Genomic DNA, 14,407 nt, shown 5'->3' with positions numbered 1-14,407 from the left:
TTTGTCCCCCCTCTGCCCCCAGTTCATATGCTGAACCCCAGTCCCGACGTGATGGTGTCTGGAGGGAGGGCCTTTGGGAGGTGATTAGGATTGGATGAGGCCACGAGGGTTATCGGAAGAGACCAGAGAGCTAGCTCACCTCCTTTCTGCCACGTGAGGCCACAAGGAGAAGGTGGCCGCCTGCAAACCACAAAGAGCGTCCTCACCAGAACCTGCCCGGGCCGGCACCCTGATCTCAGCCCTCCAGCCTCCAGAACTGTGAGAGATGAGTGTCTCTTGTTTATTAGCCGCCCAGTCAATGGTAATTCGATGTAGGAGCCTGAGCAAAACCACCTATGAATGGCCCTCTAGCCCTCCCCAGTGGAGGGGACAGATGGCAGTGCAGGACCCCTTGGCCTCAGCCCGCAGCCCCTTAGCCCTGTCCTGTTTCCTGGGGTCGACATGGGCAGTTGGCCACCTGCAGACCCGCCTGCGTGGAGGGAGGGGGGCACTGGAACTGCCCCCAAACAGGCCCCTCCTCCCCAGCCCAGCCCAGCCCAGGCCTTGTGAGCCCCACGGAGCACTGATGGCCCAGAGATCCAGCACCTGAGCGCTGGCCTGCCCTGCCCAGCAGGGGGGCCCAAACGCTGGGGTTCTCCCCTGGGCCATAACCTTTCTCAGATCGCTTCATCACCTGTATTTCGTCTTCCTCAACTCTAAGATGGGCATAAAAAACAGTCCTCTCCTATTGAGCTGCTCTGAGTGCCCTGTCATCTGTCACTCCTCTCAACTGTGGGCAACTAAATCCATGCTCTGGAAAGGGCAGGGGTCTGGCACCCACAAGGCCTCCTACGGCCTGGTCTCAGCTCCCCAGGAGAGCCAGGTATACCCTGAATGAGAAGCGGGCGGTTCCAGCTGCAGCCGGTCCCCTGTGGCTCCTGCACCAGCTCCTCGACCCCAGGCCTTGGGGCTCCCAGTCTGCTGACACTCATTACTGTCACACGTCTGAGCCCAGCACCCCTGCCTCTTGCTGTATCCCTCCACCAACCCACCCCACAGCTGCCCCGACGGGCTCCCAGCCCTCCATGGCCAGCTCCCCACCTTGAAGTCTTGACGCCAGGCAGTGCAGAGAGAAGCCACAGAGAAGGCCCTAGACAAAGCCCCAGATGGAGGTGCCACCCCAGAGCAAGGTTCCAGCCCCTGGGCGCCCGGGCCAGGTGCGGCGTGGGCTTGGGAACCGCCTCCCGCCCTGATCCTAGGTCCTGCTGTTAAGTGGAGGCCGCCCCAGGCACTCCTCCATCCTGCTCTGGCTTCCTGCCCCTTCCTTCCTGCTGCAAGGAAGGGCATCTCTTGGAAGCTGCTGGAAATTGAGGGATGGGAGAGAAGAAACCAAAACAGAGAGAAAAGCCCAAGTGTGGAGCTGCCCTGCCCTGGCCCTCCTGTCCCTGCCTGGGTCCCAGCCTGGACTGTGGAGCCAATGGGAAGAGGGGCAGATCCCCCAGACCCAGAGGGGCTGGGCAGCGCCCGTGGAGCCTGGAGAGCCTCGGAGCCAGGCAGGAAGTGAAGTGGGTGGGTGTAAAATGACACTTGGCCTCAGAGAGGAGGACAAGTGGGCGTAGCGGGGACTGCAGCAAACAGAGCGGCATGTAGGGCCACGGCTACATTTGCTTACATAGCGCCTTTGTGCAAAGAAGACAAAGCCCATCTCTAGGTGCACACAGTCTTGCACCTGTGCCCCCGGCTGGTGGGCAGAGAGAGGGCTGGACCAAGCTGTCTCCTGTCTCCCCGACCCCTGCCACCTCTGTGTACACATCTTTGGGCAGGGTACAGCCTACACAACCGTACCTGGTGGCTCTGGCCCCATGTAACAGGGGTGGCTACTCAGCTCCAGGCCTGTAGAAATGAGGAGCTTCCCATTTTTCAAGAGCGGCTTATATGGGGATTGTGTGAAATACTCTGAGGTTTACACGTTGGCAACGAATCCAGATTTACTGCAGCCCGTGGGCCAAACGAGGCCAGCGCTGATGGTGCTGGTACGCAGCCTCCGCCTTGGATACTGGGCCTCAGGGCAGGGTGACCTGCCCCCCTCGGGCACCGGGCTGCTCCGCCCAGGAAGCTCCCCCCTTACATCCTGGCGCTTGCTGGCTCAGACCACGGCCACCCTACCGGCTTGGGACAGTGGATGTAGCGTGCCAGGCTGATGATGAGGTCGTGTGTGATGGGGTCCACCAGGTTCCTGAAGCTGGCATAGCGGTACAGGACGTCGTCCAGCGAGGTCGACTCCATGCCTAGGTCCTGCAAGAGGGAAGGATGCCCAGAGGTCAGCGAGGCCCCGCCTTACCCTGGAGCCCCGCCCAACATGCCCAGAGTACCCCCTGGCCAGGGGGGAGACCCCTCCAAAGAGGTTTCCCATCCCACACGGAAGCATTTACAGAAATTCCCCCGGGGGCCAGACAAGCCCCTGCAGAGGCGGCCCTCCCCAGATAGCCCCCCAGCCTTTGCCTCTCCAATTCCCCCGAGGACGAAGCCAAGGGTTGTGGGCCACAGCGCTGGTGGCTGCTTCTCCACGAAATTTGGAAACGGCGTGATTGTAAAACTCCCGTGCTTTGTGACAGGACCACGTATTGAATTGATATTTATTTGCTTTCTTTTTGCTTCTGAGGTCATTTTTACTGCTCCTTCTGTTAAGGACCCCGCCTTGGTGTTCCTTTGCCTTGGGGGGCTGGGTCTCTGAGTTGTGGGGTTAAAAGGAGAAGCTGCTAGGCACCCAGAAGAAAACCCACCAGCCCTCCCCCTAAGAAAGGGTGTCAAGTGCAGTCCTCGTAACAGGAGGGGCGGGAGCACAGAGGCAAGGGGCACGGGGTGGGCGGGGGCCATGGCAGAAACCTCTGGGGCAGAGGTTCCCCAAGCCTGGGGAGGGGCAAGGGCTGGGAGCATCTGCAGAGACCCCTGTCCACCAGCAAGAGACCCCACGGGCTTGGCCAAGAGCAGTGACCGGTCTGGGTCCTAATCCCCGGGGCCTCGCTCCAAATGTTCTGGACTGTACAAGACCCGAAGATCCTTGTCCAACCCCAGGAAAGGGGCAGGCCCCCCAGACACGGCTAAGCTTGAATTTCCCACCAGCCAAGCTGGCGGGGGCTTGAAACAGGGTTAATTGCTTTAGAGAAGTAAAGAAAGATGGTTTTCTAGCCCAGGGTGTTGTACTACACTGTGCCCTCTGTCTGTGGAAGAGCTTGGGTATGGCTTCTGACTCTTCTCAAACCCCCCTCTCCAGTTTCTGTTGTCCTTGGCGGGAGCTGTGGTTCCCTCCTAGCTTGGTCCCTTGCACAGAGCAGAGAGGAACGAGGACATTCCCATCTGAGGACTGCCCCACCCTAGGTCCCCTGGGCCCCCAAGCCGTATGTGGAGCTGCCCCATCACCGCCCAGAGAAGGAAGGCTCCCAGCCCGGGTTGCCATGGTCCAGCGACCTGCGGACAGGAATGTGTGGTGACAGGTGAGTCCCAGCCGGGGTTTGCTCCCTTGTCATTGCGGTGAGTTATCCTGAACTTTTCTAAATACCTTCCCCATGTGATTCTTAGAAATCCCCGAAAGCAAGTAGGCTGGGTTTCGTTATTCCCAATTTACAGATGCAGAAGCTAAGGCTCAGAGCAGCTGACTTTGTTTTTAACCAACCGTCAGAATTTCAGGAATGGAATGTACGACTGGTGACTATAGTTAGCACAGCTGTGTGGTATATTTGAGAGTTGTGAGGAGAGTAGATTCTAAAAATTCTCATCACAAGAAAACATGTTTTCAAACTATATGAGGTGATGAATGTTAACTAAACTTACTGTGGTAATTATTTTGCAATATTTGTAAGTCAAGTAATTATGCTATACACCTTAACCTCAGTGCCAAGTCAATTATATCTCAGTAACACAGAAAGAAAAATAAATTGCATGTAATAAAGATGTTAAAAAAAAAAAGAATTTCAGGAATGGTAGGGGCGGGCTTCCACGTGGGCCTAGGGCCTGTCTTGGGAGGATCTGCCTTGTCCACCCCTGAGGTGAGCTGGGCAGCAAGCAGGCTGGAGGGCGGGGATGCTGCCCTGTGGTTTGGCCGCTGACATTTCTAAGAGCAAAGAGAGAAAGGGCTTTGCTGGGGTATCTGGAGGGGCCGTGCTCTCTGTCCCATGGGGAGCCTCGCGAGTCCAGGTCCTAGCGGGGTCCCGCCCCCTCAATGGTTCCGGGACCTCTGCCTCCACCTCCCTGTTGGAAGAAATGGGTCTCGAGTGCCATTGAGGACACGAGGGGCCGGCCTTGGGCTGTTTCTGTTCCGCAGGAATGAGCGTCGGAGGCAGCGGCCGTGCCCGGCGCCAGGTTCTCTGGCTGCGGAGATAATTGACACGGTCTGGCGTGGACGCGGTGAGGGAGGCGCCGGATCAGGCTGCGGACAGGTCCAATCCTGCCGTGGACCTGTCCCCACCCTGCTTGTCCGGCCCCTCAGCCTCTCGGGAGGCATCCGGGACACGCTACCTGTGTCACTGCGTCTCAGCCTCCTCGTATGTAAAATGGGGACGGTGACCCCGCGTCCCAGGTGGGCGAGGGACATAAACCTAGTAACACAGGGTAACGCCTCCGCAGGGAAGAGAATCACCAGCTGAGCACCCCTCCCCCTTCGGTGCCCCCCCCGCCCCGCCACGTACAGAGGTTCTTAGCCTCTTTTTGGATACCAGGCCCATTTGAGAACGTTGACAAAAGCCACGACCTCTCTCTCTCTAGAAAAGCCCGGGAGTCGGGGCAGGACAGGGAGCCTGGCGCGCAGACCACACCAGCCTCACGGTCAGCAGGGCGTGCCGGGGCCGCGGGGACGCTAATTGTCACCAAGCAAAGTGCAGACTCCGGCGCTGCCCTCTGTGTGGTAGGAGAGGCTGGGAATATAGGAAGCGGAATTCAGGCTGTCAATACGTGGACGAGAGACCTCTTCCCCCTGGGGTCCGTTTCCCCATCTGTGAAATGGGCAAACGGACCACACTCGTAGTTACTGAGCCATGTCCCAAGACCTTGGGGCTGATGACGACAGGAGAGAGGCCCAAGGCTTTGGGCCCAGCTCTCCGCAGAACAGCTCTCTGGCTGCCCTTCAGGGTTTTTGTGTGTTTGTTTCTGTTTTTTAAAGTAGTTCTGTTGTCAGAGAAGTTTGAAACCCCGGGACTGGACGGCTGCTTGGGTTTCTTGGGTTCCTACCAGCCCTGCCCCGTCTTCCCACTCCCCTCCTTCCCAGGCCAGCAGAGGCCATCCCATCCTGGAAGGACCAAGAAAACCCTAGCCGCTAACCCAGGACGCTGGGGCAGGTGTGGGAAGATGTAAACTGTCCTTCCCCAGCCCCTCGGCCCCCTGCCACGTCCCGCCCTGCATGTCCCCACCCTCCCTGTCAGTCTGGGCGCCCAGCCTGACAGTGGGTCCCTCTCTCTGCATGCTGCTGCTGTTGTCTGGGGTCATGGAATTGTGGCTGGGGAGGGGGCAGAGGGTGGGAGGAAGGGAGGGGGTAGGGAGGGGGTCTCCCCAGGAAGGCAGATGTGGCTCTGCTCCCGTGCTCTGGGTAAGTTACGTGTGAGTCATGGCCACCGCCCGCCCTGTGAATTCCAGCTGGGGTGGGGCTCCCGGAGGTCCCAGGGCTCCGGGTTACAAGAAGCTGCAACAGGGAGACCCAGATGGGGGCCTGACAGACGCTGCTGCACTTTTATCTAGCGCTTCATTCCTTTACTTCGACCCCACCTAGGCCCCCGGAACGCTTGTGCGGCTTTCAGACACCTCACATGTCCTGAGGGCCTCGGGCCACGTCTGGCGTCCTTGGTGTCCTCTCCGAGTCACCCACCAAGCCACCCACATTGTCACCCACACTGGGGACAAATGTGTCATGACTGCACTGACAGTGCCACCGACCCTGCCCACCAGGGACCTCAGTGTTCCGCTCTGCCCCGGCTGCCCGTCGGGGTGGGGGAATGCGGGGGTGGAAGAACCAAATCCACGTGCGGCTCCTCCAGGCTGCCCCGGGCAACTGCTTTGGCCCTGGAGGGGCTGGCCTGCCTTGCAAATACCAGGCACTGAGGAGACTCCTGGATTCCTCATTGCGAATCTAAATGGTACTGTCTCTGGGACCTGTGCGTGTGGTCCGTCCCCGATCAGAAAACCTGGGAACACCAGCCCGAGTCACTGCTCTGGGCAGCTTGGCACGGAGAGTGTCGCTGGCCTGCGACCAAGAGGGTGAACGGCAAGCACCTGTCACCTCGAGGAAGTGGGGCTCCCGTGTTACTGAAGCTTGAATAACCAGGTTTGGGGACTCACTCCAGTGGGAAGAGTGAGGGGTACGGCTTTCCAAAAAGCGAGCAGAGATTCACAGTATTTCTCGAAGTGTGAAGGGGGTCCTCAAGACCCTTCCAGGGCCTCTGTGAGGGCCTCTTTTCCAGTGACACAGCAGCACGATGCTACATTTTCTTTGTAGACTTCAACCAGAACAACCTACTGCAAGACACCGAATGCAGAAGCAGTGCGTGCTGTCTTCTACTAAGCCAGCCACACACGAAAGGGAGTCACACAACTATGAAACAATGCCGCTCTTCTCACTATATTTTTTCTTTTGGAAAATATAGTTATTTTCACAAAAATTTCTTTCACATTACAAGGTTATTAACTTTAAATGAATGCATAAATAAATCTTTAAAATATTTTTGTTTTGATTTCTTATACAGCAGATAGCATTTATAAGATATGACCCACAGAGGGAAAACCTCTTTGAGGTCCTCCATAATTTAGAGTATAAAGGTTCCTCAAAAAATTAAAAACAGAACTACCATACAATCCAGCAATCCCACTTCTGGGTATATATCCAAAGGAAATGAAAACGTACTATTAAAGAGATATCTCCACTCCCATGTTCACTGCAGCGTTATTCACAACAGCCAAGACACGGCGACAACCTAAGTGCCCATCAACCTAAGACTGGATATAGCAGTTGTGGTCTATATACACAATGGAATACTATTCAGCCGTGAGAAAGAAAGAAACCCTGCCATTTGCAACAACGTGGATAGACCTTGAGGACATTATGCTGAGTGAGGTAAGTCAGAGAAAGACAAATACTGCATGATTTCACTTATATGTGGAACCTAAGAAGAACTAAACTCCGAAAAACAGAGTGGATTGGGGCTGGGGGGGTAGGGGAATGGGAGACGGTGTTTAAAGGTACATACTTGCAACTAGAAGAAAAATAAGTCCTGGAGACTAATACACAGTACAACTATGAAAGACAACAAAACTATTGTTACCAACACTAGAAGAAGTGATATTTATGGGACAAGACAGGGGTGTTGGCTAACGCAACAATGGCAACCACATTGCAATATAAATGTATCAAGTCAATACACTGTGGGCCTTAAACAATGTTATAGGTCAATTATATCTCAATTTAAAAGAGTTAAAAAAGTATAAAGAGGGCTCTTGGACTTCCCTGGTGGTCCAGTGGTTTAGACTCTGCGCTTCCGCTCAAGGGGGCGTGGGTTTGATCCCTGGTTGGGGAAGTTCGCACGCCGCGCCGCGTAGCACGGCCAGAAACAAAAACAAAAACGATTAAGTTAGAAAAAATAAAGAGGGCTCTTGATACCGAAAACAGCTGGAGAACCGCAGCGCTAGAAGCATGGGGTACCCTGGGAGAAAGGGGCTAAGCTGAGCCAGGCTGGGAGCCAGGGAGCCCCTGGGGAGGGTGCAGCTTCCCTGCTGTGCTCTCTCCCGTCACTCCGACCTTCAGCGAGGCTCCCTGTTGATGCGGGTGTGGTTTTGGCGGGGGAGCGGGGTGGGGGGTCTGGGAGAGGAAGCTCCGCCCATGCCCACAGCTCATCTCTGGTGTCTGGGAGCAGAAGCGATATCAATCTCGGGGGCTGGCCCCGAACTAGTGAGCTGGCACCGTGGGGACCCCGGGCAGCTTCAGAGGGGGCCCCCAGGACCTCGGCCGCGCTTGGGGTGGAGGGTCAGCGGGGAATTTTGACACTTGCCTGACCGCCAGCCTCTCCTCTTCCTGGCCTTTATGGGTATAATCAGAGATTTTAGATCCAGGTCACTGCTCTTATTGTTTTAATTTGTGGGGTTTTTTTTAATTGTTAAAGGCACTCTATCGATGATAAAATTTGGCCATTTGCATTCAGTTTGAACACAGTTTTGCACGTCTTTGGGACTGCGATAGCGTTCAGGGCCACCCCTCAGCCCTTCCCTGGAGCTGCTCCCATACCTGCACCTCATGCCGTTGCTGCCGGAGAACGTCATCCAGAATGAATACACGGGTGGTTATTTTCTGAGCTCTAGCCTACCTGAAAAATCCTTTATGTTAACGTCGCACCTGAAGGCAACCTGGCTAGAGAGAAACTAACCTTCAAAACGCGGTAGCCCCCTGGTACTCAGCATGGCAGGCGACTCTGAGGCAGCCTGGGTTTTGTGTCTTTAGCTGCTTTTTCTGCCCAGACGTCCATGGGATTGTCTTTGCCAATAACCTCTAGCTGCCTCTCCTGGATGGTCTCAGCACACGGTCCCCTTCCCAGGAACATCAGTTCAACATACAGCATAGCCCGAAAAGCAGCTGATGTCTTTACAACAATCTCACAACGTCACCAAAAGGGCACCCTCAGGACAGCCCACCAAAACTCCTAACATCCCTTCCTTGTGTCTCCCCCAAGACCCCACCTGTCCCTCAGCGGCTCATCTCGACCCTGCAAACCCTCTCAGCACCCAGCCCTTCCCTTCCTAATACAAATCAAATCAACTTCTCTGGCTCATCCAGCTCTTAGCTCAAGCCACCGCCAGCCCCACTCTAACCAGAAGATGCCAGTGTTGATGAGGATGGACACACAGCTGGAGCTCCCGTACATTGCTGGTAGGAATGTGAAGTGGTGCAGCCACCGTGGAGAACACCACGGCGATCCTTCAAAAAATTAAAAACAGAGTTACCGTATGACCCAGCGACTCCACTTCTGGGTACATATGCCAAAGAACTGAAAGCAGGGACTCAGACAGATCCTTCTACGCCTATGTTCATAGCAGCATTATTCACAATGGTCAAAAGGTGGAAACGACCCAAGTGTCCATCAGCTTCTACAGACACATGGATAAACAGAGTGTGGTATATGTCTACAATGGAATAAGAAGGAATGAGATCTGACATATGCTACACTGTGGACGATCCTTGAGGACATTACGCTGAGAGAAATCAGTCACAAAAGGATGATTCCACGCATATGAGGCACCCAGAGAAGTCAACTGCATAGACACAGAGTAGAACGGCGGGTGCCAGGGGCTTTCGGGGAGAGAGGCTGGGGAGTTGTTTCTTGGGGACAGAGTTTCAGTTTTGCAAGATGAAAAGAGTTCTGAGGATGACGGTGGTGACAGTTGCAAAACAATGTGAATGTGCTTAACGATACTCAAGTGTAGAAATGGTTAATTTAAGATGGTAAATTGTATGTGATGTGCATTTTGCAACAATTTAAATTTTAAAAAAAGGTCCTGCCACTTAGGCAGGCAAAAACAGACACCTTCCTGAGATAGGAGGGAGCACATGTTTCTGGCCATTGTTTTTCTGCCTGCCACACCTGGTTATTACAATTTTTTACCACTGTGTGTCTAGTTGTGGGTGTTTTCTTTGAATTTACCTTCAGTGTTGGGGTCATTCCATCTACAAACATGGACCTTTTTATAGCCTGTCTCATCAGGAGGGCGGATGGCGGCTCTGAGCGCCTTCTGAGCTGACCTCTTCTCGTGTTCATCCCGTAACACACGCCCGTGGACGGGCCGGGTTTGCCTTCTGCCACTGACCTCACGTCCGGCACCGTCAACCCCACTCCCACTGCTTCCAGTCAGGACTGTGTGTTGGCCAGCGTTTCGAGTCCTTGCAATTCTTATTTCGCTCATCGATCTCCGTTTTCATCTCACCCTCTGTCTTTTTTCTCTTTTTTGCCTCTTTTCGTGGCATTTTGTTCATTTTGTTCTTTGCCCACGAAGTTCACGTCCCCCGGATCCTGCCGTAGATCATTCCAGAGTCAGGGTCCAGCCTCCACAGTATTTCTCCGACGCACAGGGTTATTTTCCCCACTTGCTCACCCCTGAAGGAGGGGTGATCTAGTGAGATGCCCATCCACCATCTGTCTAGTGTGATGTTGTGATTTATAATAAGAAATAGATATTTGGTCTTTGTTCTCTTTCTGGCACAGAGCTCCTAAAACCTGCGGAATTTCCTAACTGATGAGAGAGACAAAGGTGTCTTTTGTTATGAGATGACTTTTTTTTTTTTGCGGTGCGCGGGCCTCTCACTGTTGCGGCCTCTCCTGTTGCGGAGCACAGGCTCCGGACGCGCAGGCCCAGCCGCTCCGCGGCATGTGGGATCTTCCCAGACCGGGGCATGAACCCATGTCCCTTGCATCGGCAGGCAGACTCTCAACCACTGCGCCACCAGGGAAACCCAGAGATGACTTTTTTAATGACTTTATTTTTGTTAATGAGGTGACTTTTGGAAGGCCCCTTGGTCACCTGAGGATGGGGCCAGGGGAACCAACCATGTCATTAGAGGTTGGAACTTTCAGTCCCGTCCCTATCTCAGGGAGGGGAGAGGGGATGAAGAGAATCAGTCACCAGTGGCGAACGAGGTAATCAGTCGAGCCTATGTGATGAAATCTCCAGAAACTCTCCAAAGTGCGGGGTTCGGAGAGCTTCTGGGTCAGTGAGCACGGGGAGGTGTGGAGAGTGGACACCTGGAGGGCTGGAAGCTCCGTGTCCTTCTCCACACCTGGTCCTGTGCCTCTCTCCCATCTGGCTGCTCCTGAGTTACATCTTTTTTTTTTTTTAATTTATTAATTGTTGGCTGTGTTGGGTCTTGGTTGCTGTGCACGGGCTTTTCTCTAGTTGCGGCGTGCAGGGGCTACTCTTCGTTGTGGTGCACGGGCTTCTCATTGTGGTGGCTTCTCTTGTTGCGGAGCACAGGCTCTAGGTTCACACGGGCTTCAGTAGTTGCAGCACACAGGCTTCAGTAGTTGCGGCACACGGGCTCAGTAGTTGTGGCACACGGGCTTAGCTGCTCCGCGGCCTGTGGGATCTTCCTGGGGCCCAAACCTGTGTCCCCTGCATCGGCAGGTGGATTCTTAACCACTGCGCCACGAGGGAAGTCACGAGTTACATCCTTTTATAATAAACTAGTGAGTAAAATGTTTTCCTGAGTTCTGTGAGCCACTCAAATTAATCCAACCCAAGGAGAGGGTCGTGAGAACCTCCAACCTATAGCTGATTGGTCAGAAGCATGGGTAACAACCTGGACTTGTGATTAGAGTCTGAAGTGGGGAGCTGCCTTGTGGGATCCCCTTAACCTGTGGGATCGGACACCACCTCTGGGTAGAGAGCATCAGAATCGAGTTGAATTGTAGGACACCCAGCTCGTGTGGAATAACTGCCTGTTGGTGTGAAAACCACACCCGTACGTTGGAATTTTAACCAGAATCTTGACCTTGTCCCACGGCTGCCTCCCTGGATAAGAGCTGAGTCCACCTCTCAGGTTCTGGTTTGTAAGGAGCCCAGCCTGGGGACCACACCCCGGACACTGAGCTAATGTGACTCTGACCTTGGGAAGGGACATATTTGCCCACCTCCACAGCCTGGGCTGCCAAAACTCCAAAGATGGAGTCTATGGAAACCCACAGTGGTGTCCACATCCCAGGACGTCCGCATCCCTGGCTGAGCCCACGGGCCACGATGGACTGCCAGCGGCCACCGCTCGCGGGTTTCCCTCTCTCCCGCCTGCCTGGTGGAGGTAGTGTCTGAGCGTGGCTTTCTCCAAATACACGCAGAGATGCCTGGGGAGGTGCAGTGAGGGCAGCGCTCAACAGTACTGTTTCTGCCCCCGAATCACTGCTCGCGTGGGAAAGGGGCAGCTGCCTGACAACTCCCTCCGACTGGGGAGAAGGGGGCTTCCCCTTCCTCTGGGAGGTCTCAGCTTCCGGGGAGAGCCGGGGCAGCTCCATCTGTCTCAGAGCTGGAAGGGGTTCCTCCCAGGCCGCCCACCTTTCTTGGCTTTCAGGAATTTTCATCTGCTTTTGGTGTGTCTCCGCAGGTATTTTAGGCGGAAGCCACTCAGCAGGCTGCCACGCACTCGCTATTTTAAACCGCGAGCACCCTCTTGCCTTTTAAGTTCCAGGTTTTGGGCCTGTTCCCAGGAGGAAGGCCCTGCGGGAAATGCGCTTGTGTCTGTCTCTCTCCTCCAGGCATGAAGCTAGGGCTCCTGCGGCCGAGCCCAGGGAAGGAGCAGGCAGCAGGCTCCGCATATTAACCAGAAAAGGTAGACAGCTGCATTGAGGGCACCGGAGCCCGCGTGCGCGGGGCGATAACGAGGCAGTGATCGCACGTGGTCCTCCTCTGGAACATCAGAGGCCACTCTTCCGGGGGAGGGACACAGTCTGCAGTACTGGCCTGCCTGGGCCACCGGTCTCCGTGTCCCTTCCCCCCTGACATTCCGGCTGCCTCGGGGATTCCCAGGGGAGGGACGGGAACTGCCAGGTGCTGTCAGGGAGATGCAGCCCCAGGAAGCCGCCAAGGGGAGAAGCCAGAGGAGCTCCGCGTGAATGAAGACCACGACCTCTAAGGAAGGTGGGCAGAGTCCCGCCGGGGATGGACGGGGTGGACGGGACACCTGGGGCAAGGTACACACCACGTGTGAGAAACGGAAACGGATGCGCCGGGCTAAATGGCGGCGCCCCAGAGACAACTCCACATCCCTAGTCCCCAGAACGTGCGAATTTATCTCATTTGGAAAAAGGGTCTTTGCAGATTAAGGATCTCAAGTTGAGATCATCTTGGGTTACCCAGTTGGGCCCTAAATCCAACGCCAGGTGTACTTACAAGAGACAGACACAGAGAAGAAGGGGATGGGAAGATGGATGCAGCCAGGGCCACCAGCCGCTGAAGCAGCGAAGAGTGAACTCTGCCGACAGCCTCTCAAGGGAGGGTGACCTGCCCACACCTTGATTTGAGGCTTCTGGTCTCCAGAGCCGTGAGAGAAGAAGTTTCTGTCGTTCGAAGCCACCAAAACAGTGGTCATCTGTGACGGCAGCCCTAGGAAACTAATACAGCGGATGGAAACAGCGGTGGCATTTTCCCCAGGGGACACACCGAGGCGAAAAGGTTAGGGCAAGTGGGCGGGGACCCCTTTCCTCCTCTGGCCTGTGCTGACCTCAGCCAGGAGCACAGCTGTGGGCAACCGGGACCGTTATCGGCAGAAACCTTGCTGCTTCCACCAGCCCTGGGTCCTCTCTGGATGCGTGTACCCCCGACACACTCTCCTTTGCTGTCTGCTCCCAGAGGTGGGACTGGGCTAGTCAGAGATGCTCCCTGTAGGGAATTTCCTGGCGCTCCAGTGGCTAGGACTCCGTCCGTGCTTTCACTCCCGAGGGCCCGGGGTTCAATGCCTGGACAGGGTTAACTAAGATCCCGCAAGCCGGGTGGCACAGCCAAAAAAAAAAAAAAAAAGAAATGCTCCCTATAGAACCACATCCCCTAAGACGGCTTCCAGCCCAGTGCAAGAAAGAACATTTAAAAACAAGTGGTAAAGGGAATCCTGACACGCACTCCAACAGGATGAACCGGGAGGACATGATGCTAAGTGAAATAAGGCGGTCACAGAAGGACACATACTGTACGATTCCACTCGTATGAGGTCCCTAGAGGAGTCCAATCCAGAAGGGAGGATGGAGGGTGCCAGGGGCTGGGGAGAAGGGGACGGGGAATTAGTGTTTAACGGGGACAGAGTTTCAGTTTGGGAAAATGAAGAGCTCTGTAGATGGATGGTTGCACAACACTGTAGGTGTGCTTAAGGCCACTGAACTGTACACGTAAAAGTGGTTAAAATGGTAAGTTTTATGTTATCTACACTTTACCACAATTTAAAAAAAATCAAGTAGTGAGTTCACAGACACTGGAACTATGTAAGCAGTGGGGAGAGATCCCTTAGTGCGGCTGTAGCAGGAGTTCTGTACCAGGAGGGAAGGTCGCCGCTAAGGACTCTTTCTTCGGGCCCCCTGGGATGCACGATCCCGGAGCCAAGGGCGTGGGGTGTTCACCATCCAAGAGGACACCGCGAAACAGCTGAAGAGGTGGGGCCCTGAGGGCAGGAGGAACAGGGGAGGACGGATGAAAGGAACAGCAGCAGACAGAATCCAGCCCAGCGGTGAAGCCGCCCGGACAGAGGAGTTGGAGGGGGCGCAGTTCGGGGTACTGAGGACAGAAGGTCGCTCTTGGGCTCATCCGCTGCCTCTTAACCCCGAAGGCGTTGAATTACACCGGCAGACACTGGAGTAATGCGGCTCAGATGCACCCAGAAATTCATAAATCTGACACTTCACACACTTGTAACACTTTAGAGAATCACCTA

The 14,407-nt window shown here is 55.0% G+C and overlaps 1 protein-coding gene across 1 annotated transcript in view; it reads right to left on the bottom strand.

Moving 5' to 3' along the window:
- Positions 1–14,407, bottom strand: part of LRRC75A (leucine rich repeat containing 75A) — a 35,174-nt gene that overhangs the window by 9,065 nt on the left and 11,702 nt on the right. Inside the window, exon 2 of the mRNA XM_082860319.1 lies at positions 2,146–2,274. Coding sequence (XP_082716445.1) covers positions 2,146–2,274 — 129 coding nt within the window. The remainder of the gene's footprint in view (positions 1–2,145; positions 2,275–14,407) is intronic.

Source organism: Leucopleurus acutus, assembly GCF_964270905.1.
Source record: "Leucopleurus acutus genome assembly, chromosome: 19".
In the NCBI taxonomy this organism is placed as follows: domain Eukaryota; kingdom Metazoa; phylum Chordata; class Mammalia; order Artiodactyla; family Delphinidae; genus Leucopleurus; species Leucopleurus acutus.
This window is presented reverse-complemented; position numbering and strand designations above follow the sequence as displayed.